General features: G+C 43.0%; 1 protein-coding gene across 2 annotated transcripts in view; it reads left to right on the top strand.

Moving 5' to 3' along the window:
- Window positions 1-1,301: 1,301 nt before the first annotated feature.
- pde10a (phosphodiesterase 10A) overlaps window positions 1,302-19,572 on the top strand; it is a 34,378-nt gene continuing 16,107 nt past the window's right edge. The window contains exons 1-2 of one of the 2 annotated variants that reach the window (XM_029521322.1): window positions 1,302-1,726; window positions 11,908-12,039. In XM_029521322.1, the coding sequence (XP_029377182.1) occupies window positions 1,663-1,726; window positions 11,908-12,039 (196 nt within the window). In that variant the 5' untranslated portion in view covers window positions 1,302-1,662. The remainder of the gene's footprint in view (window positions 1,727-11,907; window positions 12,040-19,572) is intronic. The other variant, XM_029521323.1, reaches the window with a different exon arrangement.

Raw genomic sequence — 19,572 nt, 5'->3', positions numbered from 1 at the left:
AGTGATTTGCAGAGAGAGGCCTTTACTGAAGGAATGCACTACTTTGATTTATTTTATCGTGCCCATTCAAGGCAAAATTTACAATTTCATTTTATGAAAATGTACGAATGAGTTGGCCTGGTGAAATAGATCACATTAAACCACTCCTTTTTGGAAAATCAAGTATCTGCAGATATTTCAAATCAGGAACTAAAATATCAACAGTGAGGGAAAGATAATGGCACAAAGACGAATGTGAAATTTCAACCTGGATGAGACCCTTTTTTTTTGGGGGGGGGGGTTGCAAACTGTCTGTAAACTGCTTTCTCTCAAACACATCATTTTTGGATTTCTTGGCCATGTGTGCATGTGTGAGCTTATGTGAATGGCAAAAGTGGTTGTGAATGGAAAGGTGCTCGTTGGACGGCAGCCATTCATAAAATGTGATTCAGTTGAAAAAAAAAAAAAAAAAAAAAAACAACAACCTGACACTGCTTATCGATCCCTGTTTCCACACTCTGCTCTGTGTGCTCAGTCTCGGCTGAGCAGGAGAGGAATCCGGTGCCTTGCCAAAAGGCACAAGAACAAGATGCGTTAACGCGGGATCTTTTTTTTTTTTTTTTTTCAAACGACCCGGTGCTGGTCATCACATGCGCCTCCAGCTGACGCTTTGCCGCGTTGGTCGCCGTCTCCTCTCTGACCGCTGAGTCTCGGACCAGGAAGCAGCAGCTCGTCTCCGGAGAGCCCGGACATTTGGCTCGGCCCCTTTTACGCAGCCAAATTCAGGAACAGGAACAAGCACTTCAGCAGCGTCAGGAGTGCGCTGCCCAGACGCGTCCATCGCTGCAAAAACACCGGAAACGATGACGGCGTGCCTTCAAATTAAAACGGCTGTCGCTTTGTAGGGGCTAATATATTTTTGGCTGATGGTCGTCGCGGTTATCGTCGCATGTAAGAAGCTTTTCGAGTGCTCTGCCACAGATGCTGTTGTGTTTGAGGATCTTGTCAGTAGCCAGGTATCTCTTTTTGTAAACAGCACAACCCACAACCTCAAGGTTGTACAAAAGAAATCCACTAAAGCGTAGCTCATCTTAAACTCTCGATTAAATGTCAGTTTGTTTGTATGTTTTTTTTTTTTCTTTCAAATCATCAGCTAATTATTGAAACAGACGTTGCAGTCCTTCAGGGCTTTTATTTTGAAAGTCAAAGAAGAAGTCGCGCTTCTTTGCTCTGTCTGACTTGACTTTGGCGCGCTCCTGTCGCTCCCTCTCCCCCTGTGTGTGTGTGTGTGTGTGTGTGTGTGTGTGTGTGTGTGTGTGTGTGTGTGTTTACTCTTATTACCCTGTGTCTATGCGTCGTCGCCTCCGCTCCTCCAGTCTGCTGCTGCACATCCACAGCGGAGCCACCACGCCGAGGAGGCGGACCGACTGTAGCTACACCTCGGCCAGCGGTGCTGGGTTATAGCGCTGGTGGAGAGGGAGGGGGGGGGGGCTGTAGGGGCAGCACACTGCTCTTCTTGCCCTTCCTAAAGCCGTGCACAGCCTCAAGCACTTGAGGACACCATCACCTCAACGCGTCCTGGAATAGTTTGGCTTTTTTACCCCCCCCAGACGCACCAAGTTGCAGCTGCAGAGGCGCACTTTTCTCCGTGGCTCCTCTCTCCTCTTGCGCTCACAATCCGACATGGAAGATGGTCCGTCTTCAACAAGCTGTTTCAGAAGGTTAACGGACTGTTTCCTGGGTGCAAGTAGGTATCTTTTTGATTAACATATACGGAGTGCAAAATAAAAAGCATAGCTGGAATAAACGCAAAGATCCGTACCGCGCTGACACTTAGTCGGTGGGGGGGGGTGGGGGGGCAGGAGGAGGGGGGGTAAAGGGCAGAAATACGGGCTTATTTTGGATGCGTTATTTCTGCTGTATGTATTTGGCCGTTTGTCCACTCAACTTTATGAATGAGCGATTGATAGCTGATTTGGATGGGTGGGGACTTCATTGGAGGGGAGACCACGGCAGGACTGTAATTTGTATTTAAAAAACAAAAAAACAAACAAACAAAAAAAAAAAAAAAAAAAAAAATAACATGCAGCGTGCGTCTGCCCGGTCTTTCTCCGTTTTCAGTGTAATGTAGATCCGGACCGTGAATGCCTCTCTGGGCTGAGCTGGTCCGGTCTGTCAGCGGTGCCGCAACAAGACATGTCATCAGAGAGCCAGGCGAAGTCTGAACAGCAGGAGCCGGAGTGAGGACAGAAAGTGGAAATACCGTTTACTCCTCAGGAGAAATAAGTCTGAAAATTATTTCTGAGGGAATTCCAGTTCAGGGTCAGTGTACTAATTGAAATTATATATAGAATATAAATTATGGATATGATCCATTAAAAAAACTCCATTAACATTAATATACTTTGTAATATTAGAATAACGTAGTAATTCAGTTTCAACACTAGTGTCAGCAAGATTGTTTATCTTATTTGAATAATAAACATTGGCAGTAGAAATCCTCTCAATTTAACATTATTCATATGACATTTAATACATAAAAATATCTTGATTGATATTTTTTAAATTATGAAAAATAATAATAAGAAAAATCTCCCCTCTATTGCTCCCTAAAATAAAGTGGATATTTTTGAACTTGTGGATTGTTACAGTCCACGTTATGGCATTTTATTTCTGTCGTATCTTTGTATTATTTGCTGTGGGAGCTCGTAACGTTGTCATTTCTGTGTTTCCATAATTTACTCTGTCTGTGTGCCACATGAATAATTCCGTCAGCGGCTCCAGTTGTTTCAGTGGCACCTCAAGTGACCTTTAGTGGCAACCCTGTAATAACAAGTTAGTAGTTTGGGGCCTGGGATACTGGGTGATGCCAAAGTACGCACATAGCAGTAAACTGCAGTCATGGAACGTATTATTGAGGTACAGTATGTAGGTATCCTGCCCTCACGCTGACCAAAAAAGGACAAGAAATTCAGATTTCACAAAGCCTTCAAACTTTTTTGAATTTACAAAATAGCAGCAGTGGAGGTGGGTGGCTGTCCGAGTCGAATCCCTCGAAGTGGGATGAGCTAGAATACGCTGTCGTAAACAAATCATTCACAAATATCTCAACCTGCTCATTATCCAATACCCCGTCCACTTCTGTCGTAGTTTTTTTTTTTTTTTTTGTTGTTTGTTTTTTGGGTTTGTGTAAGCACCGTGGTTCACATTTATGCTGCTCAGTATGATTATTTTTTTTCTCATTCAAATGCTGTACAGCTGTCAATTAATCTGGGTTAAATATAGGATTAACTTGGCACACTGTTTGCCTTCTCGCTGCATGTTTCCCTCTGATTCGTGTGGGATCAGGCAGTAATTCGATTATACTTCATCTGAGGCTTTTTCACAACGATAGAAGCACATGAACACTTTCATTTCTGAGGCCAATATATGCACGTTTCCACAGAACTGTTTGCTGAGACAGTTTTCTACAAACATGGGACGAATGGTAGAAGAAGTTTAAATGTATCCAAGAAAAGTCATAGTGGTCAAAAGTGCGGTTTTGTTTTCTAGCAACTGATGGCATGTTTATCCTGCTATCGTTGTTTGTCCTCTCTGAAACTGCACTGGTTGCTGTACTGTCCAGTTGCTCCCAAGAGAGACAGAGTCCAGTTTGTCAAGACAACATGTTGCTCATATAGTTCTCAGCAGTGAGTTTGTCCTGGGATATCATAGCTGTTTGTAGCCCCAAGTTGCGGGAAAATAAACATGCATGCCCGTGTTTATGTGCATTGTTGCTGGATAGTTCTGGTGAGCATTGGAGGTCAGTCTGGGTCAACCTTAATGCGATCTCTCAGGCATTTTCAAACCCAATTGGTTGTCGACGATTTGCTTAACTCAGTGAAGAAGGCTGCATTGTCAGGCAGGAAGTGCTCACGCTGGACATTTCCTGTCCCATCGCATGCCTTCGCTCTCACAGCGAGGATTTCTCTCAGCCCTGTCACAGAATATGTAAATACATAAAGCACCTGATATGTCTGCAATATGAAAATTAAAGCCTGATTGAAAGTTGAATAGCTAAATAATTCCAGACTGGGCTGCGCACATGCCAAATAGTTTCTCTTTGTGATTTGTCTTCATTGTTTATTTAAACTTTCAGGAAATTCAAGCCAAAGAAAATTAGCTTGTTTGCGGTTAAAGCACCCCCCCCCCCTTTTTTTTTTAACATGAAGATTTGTGCAGGACTGGATCAGCGTCAGGGAAACAGATGACATTCTCCTCAAGGCGTCCGTTGACCCCCTCGTCAGCTTGTCGTGGGTTGATATCTGAGGGGATGGGAAAAGGCCACATGCATGTAGATTTCTTTACAACTTGTCCTTGTGTCAGGGCTCATAAAAGAATACAGCACTGGAGAAGATGCAAAGAATCTGTGCTTCTCATTACCGGGTCCCAACTGGGCCCTCGGCAAAACGGCTGGAGAGTTCAGCATCAGTCCAGATGTGGAGCGGGGAACATGACCCCCGATAACTGATGTGGCTCAGGGGAAGGAAGAGAAGGGGGTGGGGGGGGGGGCTGGGGGTTGGCAGATGCAGGGCTACATCAAATCCCCGTTTCGGGCAAGATGCTGACTCTGACTCCAGCTTTACTGTTAGCAGAGTTGGAGGGTGCACAATCTTTCTTCCACCTCTGGCTGTTGTTCACGCAGCAGAAAGTTTTTGAGCTGAAGGTCGACCTGCAGCGCGTCTGTAGCTGCAGTTAGCATGTTGCCGCCTGCCTTTGACCACACTATTCGGCTGTGGATCAAGGGACATGCCTTATCTACATCTCAGTTTGCCATTTATAGGTCCTACCCTGACCTGGACCATGGAGGTGGAAATAATGCAAATTACATTTCCATGGAAATCTCCCTCTCTCTCTTGCACAGTGTGTGTGTGTGTGTGTGTGTGTGTGTGTTAGTGAGAGAGAGAGGTGTAAGCTTGCATGTTTGTGCAGTGGTGTTTGTTTTTACCATGTGGGGGTGTGTCTCTGGAAGTGATGGGGCTGCAGTTAAAGTCCAGGGTGAAACAGCATTTTCTTCATCTGACACTTTTTCACTGAGCGGTGGATTGATTTAACCGCACCGGTCACCTCACCTTTGGCTGTTGTGGAATGTGTGTGTTTGTGGGGTGGGGGTAGGTAAATGTGTGTTCATTGTTCACCTGCATATTTACACACGCACACAGCCAGTCTCAGTGAATAGGTGAGGTGATCTCTGGGAGAGGAGTCAATGCGTTTTCATCTTCAGCGTTCACTCTTTTTTTTTTTTTTTTTTTCCTCCCTCTTCTCCGCTCACTGAATGTCGTTCTTGGCCGCTGTGCTCTCAGCCTTCCCATAGATAAGATAAGAACCACATGCTCTTCCCACCTCCTGGCAAGGGAGTCCCAAGCGGACCTGCTGACGCACGCACCCTGCAGCAGCAACTCCCCCCTCGCCCCCCCCCGCCCTCTTTCTCTCTCTCTCTCTCTCTCTCACACCCCCACCCCACTCTCTTTCCTGCCTCAGCCTCATGTCAGGAGAGTGAAAAGTAGTACCTTGGCAGCTTGCCCTTGACTCCCTGCCAGAAGGAGTGCGCTTCCAGAGAAGTGGTCTTTTCCCTTTTTCTCTCATATGCATTTTTCATCTATGTGTTGCAGAGGAGGAACATCTTGCTCGCTAAACATCAGCACTGCCGAGGTGCTGCTGACAGTGCTGCTCGACACCGTCTGACAGGAGCAGCGGAGGCACACGTTCGCCTCCGTCACACCGCTGTCCCACAGAAAGCTAACCGCTTCATGAGAAATAGAAATGAATGATGGAGACGGGTGGAGCTGGTAGTTGTCTTAAACAGCTCTTCAATCTCTTTATCTGTATACACAAGCTTATTGTTTCAGATAAAGCAAAACTTTTCTTCTGCAGTCCTTCCAGGAATTTGCAGAATGAGACAGTTCAACTCATACTCATGTTTCATAAAGCTGGTACTTTTGTTGGGCTGTACAGATATTCAAAATATGATCAAAATGTGCAACAATAAAATCTGAGGAGCTACAAGTTTGTGATGAAGGCAAATTGCATCACGCAGAAAACAATTGCTGTTCGTTGTAGGCTGTAGAGACGCCTCAGTCTAAAATTTATATTCTCCAGGCCGAAAGCATCACATTTGTTTGGCACAAGACCCAACAATTCCTTTTTTTCCCTTCAAGGTTTTTACATTCATTTTTAACCATTCCAACTGAAATCAAATTTTTTTGCACATCATGCAGTCAAACAGTTCAATTCCTGTCGAATTTCGAGGGGGGTGGTTTTTTTTGTGTCTAACGTTCTGGTAACCAAAATGTCCATTAGTGTTCAAATGAAGTCACTCCTCACCCTCAGTTAGACTAACTGCCTTCCTGCCAACTGAGTCAATGCCTCATCAATGTTCTCTCAGCTGAGCAGCCTTGTTAAACAGCCTGTACACCCAGGTGGTGTAATGTCTATTGCACCAAACAAGCATCCCCTGCCAAACCATTTCCAACCTTAAACTTAACCATGTGTGCTTACACATCTCCAGATAGTATTTGTGGAATGTCTTGGCAAAGTGTTTTTTTGTTGTTGTTGTTTGTTTGTTTGTTTTTTCCTGACTTAACCTGACAGAAAAAAAACTCTGGGCAAAAAGTGTCAACTTGTGGCTTCGCACATTTCCTTATCAAATATTATTCTACGCTGAAACGTTTGAAGATATGTTTAGTTAATTGCACGAAAATAGTGCAAATTGCCACATAAATTCTCAGAGCTGCAGCAAATGAGTCATTTTGGCATCACTCATGTGGGCTCTGGTCCACCTGTAAATTTGCCCAGCTATGATGTCATCGTGTACAAGTGTACGCCTGCACATCACCGCCGTGAGTTCAAGTGGTGGAGGTTAAAAATCAAATCAAAACGTGTGACATCACTAAAACAAATTTTTATTCCTGCCATTTTTCTCATCAAAGTGATTACTAAGACGAAAATGACTGATAGACTAAATGATTTTTCAGTGAGAAAATGAACACTGAGTAGTTGTGTGATAGTGTCACCTAAAGAATAGTGAAGTACGAGTTGAATTGTTCTGAGGAAGGAGCTTGTGATAGGGGCTCCCGTTTTCTCTCATCACTGACACTTTCGTTGGGAAATTCAGATTTTAAAATAAAATCCTTTGTGTTAAAATGAGGTAAAAAAGGGAGAAGCGGATCAGTCGTAAATTGCAGTTTCCGTCGGTTATCAAATAAAGAAAGAGGAGATGAGATGAAGTGTAATGCTGTATGCAGAGTAGCACAGGTTGTGTAAGTCTAAATCAAACACAATGTTAATGGTAAAATGAGAACGGACACAAAAAGAGAAATGAGGCCTTGATATGCGATAGTATCTTTTCTATTCCTGCTCTCTGAAGGAACTCCTCACAAAAAATAGTCAAACATAGTCAAAAATACTTGGGGGCTTTTTCTCTTGTGTGCTATTGATAAATGTGGACCTGCAATGCCTCTCGTTACTACTTGTGACTCATAAATGATTTTTCGCCCCAACTGACACAGTGTCAAGTTTCGATTCTGATGGTTGTTTCGACACTTTAAAGTTCCTAAACTAATACAAAGCAAGAAAAAATATTTATTCAAAGCACATTTAATTATGCGACGGAGTGAATTACTTAACAGTTTACGGCATCCCTATAAGCCATTTACTTTTCCACATAAAATCTGAGCATTCCTAATAGATTTCCTTCATAAAAAATGCTCATAAAGTTCAATTGTAACTCAGGAGAATTTATTATTCTGATGCTTTTTCAGGATGTTTTGATCATTGAATTTCCATATCAATAGCACAAACTGGGGACCCATGCTGCCTGTGAACACATTCCCCGTCAAACGGGAGCATTTTCGTATTGAAACACCCAGACAGAGTGAGACTGGTTTGGCCTTCTCTTCCCAGTCCCAGGGTGTGGTGTGCTATAGTCAAGATAAGTGTTATGCAACAATACCTCACTGCATGAACTCAGGCTTCAGTTTTTACACAGGAAGCCCAAGTCTGAGTCAGGCACCCAAATCTCTGCCAACTGGGTTTCAGCCACTCATAAACAAGCTGCACAACAAAATACTTCCCGCCTATACATTGTCTACATGGGAGATTTAATTAGATTTAAAGTTAAATGAAAAGCTCTGAGGTGAGCAGCTATATGCCAGCGCAACCTCAAGGTGTTTGTGTTTTATTTGAATATTTCTATTTTATGCTATATTTAGCATAAAATGACTTCCCTCAGATTCTTACAGTAGATTTTTTGTAATTTTGTCCTTTTTTTTAACTATTATTTTTCATTTTAGTCGCATTTGAGTGAGACTTATTATGAGTACTTTTTCTCTTTAGTGGATACGACTAGTTATTTATCTAGCACCTGCACATCCTACAAAATATCGACGATGTAATATTGTAAACCTGGGAAGACATATCTCCTCATGAACTGGATCAAGATTTTCGTTTTATAAAGCAAATCTAGAAGACCGACCTACTAGATTTTGATTTGCATGAAACATAAAACACATTTTGCTATAATCATATCTGTTTGAACAACATTTCGTCTTATCTTGATGAGGCCATTGTCTTCAGCAGTGTTGGCCTCAGTGGGAAGCAAAATATCGCTCAGTTTTTACAAAATAAAAGCAAAAAGCTCTGGTCAAAGCAGTGACCAAGAAATAGCTTTAACCACACCGATTTCTCTCGGTCTGTTTCTCTCTTCTGATTGAGTGAGCACATGTGATTCCCAATGGGGTTAAACATTCTGGACCACAGCATGTGGGACGGATCTGGCTGCACCTTTGATTAGCCGCCGTAGTGGCCGGCTCGGGACGCTGCATGTCCCAGAGCTCTGAGTGTCACTGCGGTCAGATTAGGTTGAGCTGTGGCTCTAAAGGCTTCTGAGGAAATCGGAGGGGAAGGCTTGAAGGTCAAGAGAAAGCAGCAGGAATGTTCAGAAAAAGTGCCATCGGTCACCGTCATGCTATGATATATAGTGGCTGACTTTCCTCCAGCTACTTTTTTCAAAGCCCCTTAAAAAGATTTACGATTTTTTTTTTTTTTTTGTTACTATTATAAATGAGCATTTGAAGTATTTTTTTTTCGTTGTTCCAATAAGCACTGATTTCTAAACTGATGAAAATAAATGCGTTCAATCCATCGTCACCACTTTTTATCTGAACTAACCTGAACTAAATCCACTAGTCATTCAGGCATGCTTAAATCTTTTCAACATATTGTCAAAATAATTTTACATATTCAAGCATATTTGCTCTCACAGTTAGAGGAAGTCGTCCCTTAAAGGTTTTCCTGTCATGTGCTCTGCCTTCCGTTAATACATCATATTATTGGATTATGTTGTCATCTGTCTTCCTTGTATCCATTCAATGAATTTAGCAAGATAACACAGACTTGAAAGGATATTTTTTGTATTACCAGCGCATAGTGTGAAAAGATGAGAAGATTTCAAAGTAATCCCAGTAACAACAACTTTTGTGATGTAGATTACTGCACTGTGTAGTAGAGCTCCAATGTTGATCATAGACTAATACACCGAAAACGCCGAACCCCACCGGCTGAGATTAAGATGAACACTGGCAGCATGGCTCATTTTGAATCGTTCCCAGAAACACCGTCTTGTCTGAATCAACAGAGCGTATTAATCCGGAGCAGAAAATAGTCCCAGACAAATGCACTGTTCATCTCTGTTTTAATGGGGTTGCATAGAAAACTACATTACTCCGCGATTTTAGGAAATTATTTTCCTTCCTTTTTTTTTTTTTTTTTTGATGAAACCATAGCCTGTTTTTTACTGTCTGCTTCAGCAGGAACAGATGAGCTTGGAGCCAAACACAGGTTAAGGAAGTCTTTAGAGACGAGCTAACACATTTGGTTTTTCTTCTTTCCTTGCAGCTTGTTGACAACAACTACAACATAGAGTAATCCCAGCCTCTTCCTTTCAGGACTCCTGATCAGTTGACAGATAGATTGCGCACCTTATTCCGTATGATGTTAGTAAAAACATTGAATTTAATTGTTCTTTTGTTTAAGTGTTGTGCTCGGGGGGTCAGAAAGCTCAAGTTAGGCCTCACAAACTCCTCACAGTTTTCAGCTCACAGATGAACCCAGGACACTGTTTTATGAACCATTATGTTGCCCGCTGCTAAATTCTTATCACTGTTAGTTTTTGCCTCATGGAAATAGAACATTTGACTATTTTTGTTCATGTGCACACATATGATTACTAAATAATTTTCAGAGCCCATCGACACAGAACCCGTATTCATAAATCCACACAGCCTTCATGTGTTCTTTTTTTGTGGTGTCACTAATCACAGTGCCTTCTTTGTGTGTCGGATAGGACAAAGTCGTGAGGTTCTTTTGCTGTGCTCCCATTTTACTCCCCTCTGAGTGTCTTTCTGTCCCCTGCAGCACCCTTCAACCCCCCTTAACTTTCTCTCATTTATTAAGCCGTATTCTGCCGATGTGCGTCAGAGCTGGCCAGGAGTCTCGTGAGGCGTTCCGCTCCTGAGGAGCTGTGTCTCGTGTCTGGACAGCATCAGACCGCAGCGTCCTCCACCCCCCAAACTTACCCCCACCTCTGTTTGCCTTATTTGCCTGCAACCACAAGCCTGCTCGACTCACACACACACACTGAGCAGATGATCCATCATAACTGAAGATCAAAATTATTTGTTCTGAGGGAATAAATCACAAGTCGTAGTTAGCTGCTGACTGTTTACCAGAGTCAGGAGCACTTTGATTCCCAAGTAAAAAATTTGATACTTCAAAATCCCTCCTGAACGCAGGTTTTCACACTTTTAATTGACGTAAATCAGGTTGCCTGTTGCTGAAGTGGATACTTGTGTCTTTTGCAGCTGCTTTGATTTTATCATCTGACACAGCAGTCCGGTCTATGTCATCCTCCATTCGCTAGTCTTGTTGCCTATGAGCATCTGAGTCAATTGTTGTCTACCCTGATACGCAGGATTTCAGACAGACACCCCAATTAGTAATATTTTCATGCCGTGTGTGTGTTTCTGTGTCTGACAGCAGAACACATGCCTTCCAGCTGCATGTCCTCCTGTGATTCATAGCTGAAGGGAGTCTACACAGATGCCGCTGATAACCAGACGTTTCGTGAGAAAGCAGTGAAATGATTGGGGCTGTCTAAATACAGCAGCCCGTTCTACTACTAAAATCTAACAAATATCTATGCTGAACATGAATTCAGACACTGCCACAGCTTTTTTTTTTTTTAATTCAAGATTACAGGTCTTTGTTTTAGACGTACACTCCATCTTGCGTGAGTAACCTAAACATCATGGTTTCCCAGTGCATCACGAAGGCCTCTCAGACGCCAGCGGGTATATTAAAAACAACTTTCCCTCAACGATGGTCTGGCAAATGGCTTTTTTTCCTGACAACAAAGACAGTAAACAGCAGCACTTAGCGAGCTCTTAAGAACCTAATTGCCTATTAAGCACAATCGAGTCCTCCTTTATCCTCCTGCCTCTGTTGGGGGCTTACATCCCTGGAGACACAGCTTTACAGTAAACAGAAGTGAGCTAGCCGGGCTATCTGAGAGCCTTAGCCAGAAAATAAGCGCTGCTGCTGCTGCACTCACCTCCCAGTAAAGCGAAATAGAGATGACCTTCCGCTGCCTCCAGCCTGTGGATTTGTTTGGGTGGCTGTCGGGAACACTGCGGGCCAGAGTGAGACGATATTTCCATCCTCTTATATCTTATATTTTTCTTCTCCACACTTTTCTACTATTTCCATGATTTTGTGCAACATCTTTCAGCATCTTTTTTTTTTTTTTCTCTCCTTCTTCGATGCTTTACTTAGTCATGGATAAAGTTGTGCTGCCTATGAACTAAAAGGCATTTTTGTTCTTGTGCTCTTTAGGCTTGACAGATGAGAAAGTGAAGGCCTACCTCTCGCTGCACCCGCAGATGCTGGACGACTTCGTTTTGGAGAGTGTGAGTGCAGAGACGTTGGACAGATGGCTGAAGAGGAAGACCAGCAGCAGGCCTGCAGGTCTACCTTCTCCCACGCACACACCCACACACACACATACAGGGACAAACATGGAAGCGCACACACACACGCAAACACACACGCTATGGCTCTCTGGATAACTGTGACAATATGATTGGATCAGCGTATTTCAGTATGTTGATGCACAGTTATAATTTCTGTAATATTTTGCTTTGCTTGAATGTTTGTACTTTTTAGCACACATAATCCCAGACGGGTTCCCAAGGAGTCAACCACAAATACAGGCTGCCATGAATATGTGCAGCCACGTCGGTTATTTGCTTTTATTGCGCTGAAAAACTAGAACCTTTTCCCTTGAAGTGCAAAGGATAACCAGAGCCGAAGCAGATTGTGCCTCTGCGGGCTTCATTTGTTATCCTGGCCATTTGCAGTACAAATTACTCATCTTCACATGTTTAATCGTCAGTATATACGCGTGTGTGTGATAGACGAAAGGGAGAGGGAGCGAGCTCGTTGGGTGTTTACAGGTCATTAGATGTGTTTGAGCGGGCCTAGTTGAGTCTGTGCCTTGCGCTCCACACACAGCGGCCTGTTTCTCAGACCAACCGCATCCATCAAGGGCCCACAGAGCTGGCACTCTGCCCAGTTGAGCTACTGACGTCAGAGGCGACCTCCAGAGACATGCAGCCGGCTGAAGGGGGCCCAAGGGAGGGGAGGGGTGGGGGTGGTGGTATTGAGGGGTTGTGCTGGCTCAGGGTGTGGGTGTGTGTTGAAGTGAAGGGGGAAGCTGGCCGAGGATGCATTTGTCACTTTTGGGCGCTGCTTTCCGCATGAGGTCTACAGACAGTCGTGTTTAATGGCTGCCATTCAGAGACGCCAGTTGTTCAGGTCTCATCCTGCATTTGAAACAGTTTCCTGCATGCAGTCCGTGTGCGCACGTGTGCGTTTGTGTCTTCACTCTGACAGGTAGAAGTAGAGGGCTAAACGATTCTTGCTGGCGCCAAGTGGGAATAACTACTTTCACCCATGTAGTTCAGCTAAGAGCCGATGAGGCTTGTAAGAAACAGAACGCTGATTCACAGAACTCAATAGAGGAAGACAGAGATTACTGGTATGTTCGATCAGTTTTCATTTGAATCATGAAACTACATTCCCCCGGTGCAAAGGTCATGATTTTCCCATCCTTTTTTCAAAAACAACAAAAAATAGAGCCATGTTATTAAAAAAAAAAATTATGAAATCTGTGTTTATCTCACTTTCTATTTATTTAAGTATAGGCGGAAAATCTACTCTAAACTTGCTTGTGCCAGACAGACAATCGGAGAGAACATGTCAAAGTGATCACCAAGGCGTCTGTGTTGCATTACTGCACAGCCATAACATAACTTCAACATGACGTTCTTTGTGACGGATTACATGCCTCATGGCAAATTTCAGTTGTCATCGATTCTCACATTGTTCAGAAGAAGCTTTTTAACAACTGACAGCTTTGACGAAAGAAAAAAAAAACTGTCCAGAGTGTTTTTACAGACTGTAAGTGATCAGCAGTAATTTACTTACATATGTGTGTCAGTCTGCTGGGTGCTGGCTGAAGAAACTGGAAGAATGATGCAGAATGGTTCGTTTTAGCACCACAATGCTACTGAACTGATGGAGGAGCAAATCAGCCTTTTAACTTGTTGATAGTGAGATGAAAGAATATCAGGGGCAACTTTTGCTGCGCAGAAGTGGACGGATACAGGCAGTGTTTTATTTGCCCACCTGCACACCTTCAGCTCTCACCAAGCATCAGTGAATGGCAGATTAATGTAGGTATGCAGGCTCTAGACTTTTTCCGTCCAAAGAATTCCTGTCAGCAAATCACTGACTGAGAGATGAGATGCAGAGACCACCTGGGCATTCCTACTGCCTAACAAGCATGTCAACTTTTGTTTCAGAATAGGTTTTTTTTTTTTTTTTTTTTTTTTTGCACATTGCTGAAAATGCAAAAGTAAATGTAAATTCACACAAATAGGTCGGTTTATTTTAATGAGGCGTATAGAGCCAACATCCAGGGGAACTCCGTTCATTTAGAGACTGAGCTTTGGTTAGTTGCAGCTCACGGAGAGTGAAGAAAAGTTGTATGGAGAGTTTTGTGGTCCAAAATCTGATTATTTAGTTGAGGTTGTGTCATTTGAGTCGGCCTCAAGTGTGGGTGAAAACAACAAAGTTGGAAATGACAGTAATCTGAGAGGGTAACCGTGTCTTTCTTCTCATGCTGCTACTAGTCGAAAAACACCTCAGTTTTAGATTTCACTGTTATTTGAGTTTCATTGCAGGTAAAATCGGCACCAGGAAGAAAAATGTGTGTATTAAATATGATTTCTGCTTCTCCTGTATAGATTTTGATTTATTTCTTAGGGGTCATTAGGGGAAGTTAACCCCCCAAAATAGGTTATGTTATGTTCATTTTCTAAAAGCTAATCTTTTCGGAAGGAAGAGTTTTAATATTGGTTGCGTATGATGGATTGAGGATGGTGACTTGGTGATGGCCAGTTTTATGTGTGAATTGTATTGAAAATAAACAGCTGCTCCGTCTGAGCCATCACACACTCACACTGGGCTTGCTGCATTAAAGTTGTTAGGGCTTTGGCTAATACCTTATATAGTGTAGGTGCTGCACTGTATTCAGTTACTTGCTTGGAGCAGTTGACCTCTTGAGCTGCACGAGGTGAAAACACCAGTAATCAGCCGGACAGCTCTCCGATTATGTCTCATGTCTCTCTCGGGTTTGAGTTCCATATCCAATCAGTAGCATCGCTCTGAATCAACTTCCTTTGTTAGACCACTGTGAGCAGACACTTGGGCACCACTCTGAAACCTCTCTGCACTGGCTTTATACTCTCACAAATGACGGGTGCTGTCTAATTTCTGGTTCAGCGCTATGATGGGATGATGGCTGGTGTTTGACTTGTAGATATATTGCTCCTGCTGTTTTTAAGAACCTGGACCTATGTATATGTGCATTTGTGTTGATCAAAGGAGCGATTTTGTACTAAAGACGTGCGTCTCCATCCAGTTTTGCTCTGATGCTTGTTTTAGAGATCCAAATGATTTTATATTCTTTATGAGTGCAGCGGCGGCAGCAGGACCTGTCATCATGTGATCGTCACTGAGATAACCACAGCTTCCTGGAAGCTGTCCCTGCAGTCAGTCCTGTTCTCACTTATCATGTGATGGACAACATTGGATTACATAAACCCGTTTCTCTGTGCACACACACACACAAATGTGTGTGTGGGTGTGTGTTTTGTAAAGGTTTTGTTGCAGCCTGTAATTCCAGAAGAAAGTGCCACATTTGCACACTTACTGCAATGCAGTCATAAAAACAATCTCCAAATGTAATTCATTGCTATGAAATGATTATTCTTTTTTAATACTTAACTTGCTGTGTTAATGTGTGAAGTCAGATCTTTATGTGTCATGACCAACAAATACGATCATTCAATGTAGAACCCGATTTCCCAGAATCCCTGCTGATGTCATTTGACCATCACACCTCTCTTGACCACTGTCCCACTGGCAATGTGTATTTCACACCACGTGCTACCATTGGGGTAATTAATGAATCCCATACCCTCTGCTGCTTCCATCCAAAGCGCCCCACATTAGCCACCTGGGCATTATGCATTGCACGCACACTCACACATAGACGCGCAATGTAAATGTAACAGCTGTGCCTCTCATTCAAGGAAAGTTGTGGATTCATGCTGGACAGGGTCTGGTAGTGTGTTTAGGTTTTTAATGACATGTGTTTTATTCATATTCTGAGTGTGTATTTCCTCATCTCCTACATTTTTTTTAGAAGACTGTATACCTGACAAAGTTAGATTATATCTGAAGCCAACAGTATTTATTTTCTGACAGATCCTTTAATCAATAAACCCCGAAGAAAAGGAACCAGTTCATGATCCCAGGGCTCACAGCTATTTGGAATTTTTGGTGGATAAATTACTTCAGTGATAAATGACTAATCAAATTTTTCTGACAACCCACTTGAACACCAATGTGAGCAACATCTGTTAGCATGTATGACGAGGGCATCACTCACAAAGTAGGATGTCCCTGTCTTTAGATCAGAGATGGAGAACTTTGTGGAAGATGTCTGAGCGAGTCTGTGGTCTCTCTCTGGACTTAAGTTCAGAAAGAGCAGCTGATAATGTTTGTCGGATGTGATTCGATGCTAGTCACAAGAAAAACAAAGATGCGCTTGTGGAGCAGAAACTCACACCCAACCACTGTGATAAGAGAGCCGTCTCACCTGCAGGGCTTTCCAACAGATGGAGGAGGAGAATAACCCCGATCCCTCAGTGGAGGCAACCTCAAATAGAACAGTTGAGAGGTTGCTGGTCGGGCCTGAAATGCAATTAGAATGATTGTATATCCCAAAACAAAAAGTTTGTGTCGTTTAAATAGCGATCCAAGGGCCAGCGCAGCGGCATAGTGGTTAGCGCTGTTGCCCCACAATAAGAAAGTCGCGGGTTCGGTTCCCGGCCTGGGGCCTTTCTGTGCAGAGTTTGCATGTTCTCCCTGTGCCTGCATGGGTTTCCTCCCACCATCCAAAGTTTGGGTTAATTGGTGACTGTAAATTGTCTGTAGGTGTGAGTGGTTGTTGGTCTCGGTCTGTGTGATGGACTGGTGACCTGTCCAGTGTGAGCTGGGGTTGGCTCCAGCAACCCTGTGAAGATAAATGGAAAAAAAAAAAAAAGCAGGGATCCAAGCCAAAAGTGCGTTCTGACTAAAAGAAAAGGCCATTGATGATTTGTCTAAAGCTAACAAGAATTTCATTTAGAGCCTGATATAGGATTAGCATTCGCAACAGTAACAGTGTGAGTGTGCAGGTGAAGAGAAGAAGAAGACAGCTGTGCGTCCTCCGTAGAGCAGGTCGATGCAGGACGATCACTAGGTCGACACATATTGACCGCTGAGTCACTGCTAGCTGAACGTCCTGTGGGAGACTGTGTATCTGTGGCAGCAGATCAATGAAGCACCCATCAAATATCACGCACATTACACCCAGCTGACTGAGGGATTTTTCCCCAGCAAAAGGCTTCATCTCAGGGCAGCTGATGTCTTGTGGGTGCTTCTTCAAACAATTTATCAGCACATCTTAAACAGTTCACCAGAGACCTTTCTGTGTATGTGTGAACTGCAGGCTTTGTGTGCTGCTGTTTGTATATTTGGATAAAGCTGCAGGGCAAGGACACACACATCTCTTGTACTTCTTCTCCCAGAACACTCATACAGTTTTTTTTATTTTTGTTTTTCTTAATATCCAATTTTAATGATTGACTGATTTGCTGGCATATTAGTAGACTAGAGGGTCACCCAGGTAAATATTGTAGACGTTAAATGTGTGTGTGTGTGTGTGTATTGTAGCCTGTATGTGCTGCCATTTGTTGAGATTGTGAAATGCTACTTTAATGTACAAAGTGAAAACATGTCACGCTCTGAGCTGCTCAACCAATTTCCTAACAGATGACAAAGGATTGATATATGCAAAAGATTTGTCAATGGTTCCCATCAGTCAAGAAAAGGTTTCCGTCAGTGTGAATCTGCAGATTATTATTTTTTTTTTTTTTTTAATTTTCGAGTCTGTGTTACTGTGGACTTATTTCGTTTGTTAAATCCATGCAGAAAGTGTATGTGTTATTTATCTGGCACTAACATAAAACACATCAGGAACTCAACAAGATCAACCTGTGTGGTGTGAAAAGGGCTTTCTGCCATCTTGTTGTTATTGTGCTGATGGAACTCGACTCTGGACAGGGTTGTTCTCCTGTTTGACGTCATGCTGATTCATTTATTTTCAACTTTGCTGTTTGTTCTGTTCTCCCAAAAATGGTCTGTGAGAGGGTTTTTCTCTGTCCAGCTTCAGCTTCCTGCTCCTCTGTCTCAGCTGTTACATCCTGTCTGAGATTCACTGTATCTCAGACACTGGCACTGTAAAGAGAATTGGGATGCGCTTTATTGTGCGTGTTGACCTTATAAGCATAATTTTCAGAGGAGCTTTGGTTTCACCACAGAAGTGTCCAGAACTGCTATGTGCCAACTTTAAGTTTGTTCAGGTTTAGGAAACATATGACTGGCTTGATAAAGTTGCTCGATGAGGTCTGCTCAGTCTTTTCTGGGGGGGGGGGGTAAGAGTTGCTCGACAGTTGTGTTTAGTGTTTAGTGTGCAATGAGCAGGCAGTGCATCTTCTAAGAACATGTCAGCCCTCTCCTCCTGTGTTTACTGAAAGCAAAGCAGCTCCTTAAAAATATGGGATGGCATTATAGAACAGGCAACTGGACTCTGTCCCGACGATGGTGGATGACCATGTCGCACTGTATGGTGATAAAACACACACACACACACACACACACACACACAACATTTCTTGCCTCTCAGGGGTAGGTATATTGTTTGAATTAATCCCCTGACATTGATGAAACAAAGATGTTATTGTCGATGTGTGATATATTTTGAAGCCCATTTCGCTTTAAAGTGGCTGGATCTAAAATAGTTTAGTTAATAGTTTCTTCAGCAAAAGCTTGGTCAAACTTTTGTAATTTCTTTTTGGTTTCAAAAGAATTTAGAAACATTAGCGACATGCTGGACTTACACATGCTGAACGTGAGTGTGCTTACTTTAAATAAACTACTGGAACGTGTCCAACCAGCTTCCTGGTTCAGCACAGCTGATTTAAATGGCACTTGCATTTGTCTCTGCGAAGCAGGAACTCTCTGCAGTTTAGGGGTTTATTTTACATGGCACAGCCTGCACGTACAAAAGCTTTGTGCTGCTCTCTGGTCCCTAAGAGTTTCGATCACCCTGTTTGTCCTCTGGGACCGCTGCACTCAGGATGCTGGCAGAAATGGTTTGCAAGGCTGTAATTGGACCTACAAAACTACAAACACTGCCTTGTGACCATTTCCTCCATGAGGGACTTTGAGTATTACTGGGGGACACAGCAGGAACACCTCTGGGAAAAGGAAGTGTCTAATGCAGTGCTGAGGGATACAGTTGAAATATTAATAAATAATCAAATCTAATATAAAAAAATCTAAGTAATGGATAATCCTCCACTGTTGTGCATTTAATCTGAGTATTTTTCAGTTTTAGGTTCATTTATTAACACCAAAAAAAAAAAGAAGAAGAAAATAACACTGTGTGGCCATATCATCACAATACTTTTCCACTGATATCATTTTTTGTCCAGGCCTGCTCTCACCTATCAGTGTTGCTGGAGCTATTGGCAGTGCGGCACCTTACAATAATGTTAAGTGGCCATGATGGATTGTCGAGAACCAACAACCACACTTATGCAGCCATCGACAGTCGAAGTATTAAAAACCACCGCCCCTGTTGTATTTTTGAAGTTTCTGTGCTTACTGAACTTTACTGTGTTTTGCTCTGCTTGCATTTGATTTGAACCTGTCTGTCCTTATCCACCCCCACACCCTCCGCCATAGAAAGCAGGAGTGAGAGGGGGAAAGTGCTCGCTGTCCTGCAGCAGCCAAGTGAGTGAGGGTCGGGTGGGGGGCTGAAGG

The sequence above is a fragment of the Echeneis naucrates genome, chromosome 15, assembly GCF_900963305.1.
Source record: "Echeneis naucrates chromosome 15, fEcheNa1.1, whole genome shotgun sequence".
Classification (NCBI taxonomy): Eukaryota; Metazoa; Chordata; class Actinopteri; order Carangiformes; family Echeneidae; genus Echeneis; species Echeneis naucrates.
The sequence above is the reverse complement of the archived record's forward strand: the minus strand, read 5'-3'. Positions and strand labels throughout refer to the sequence as shown.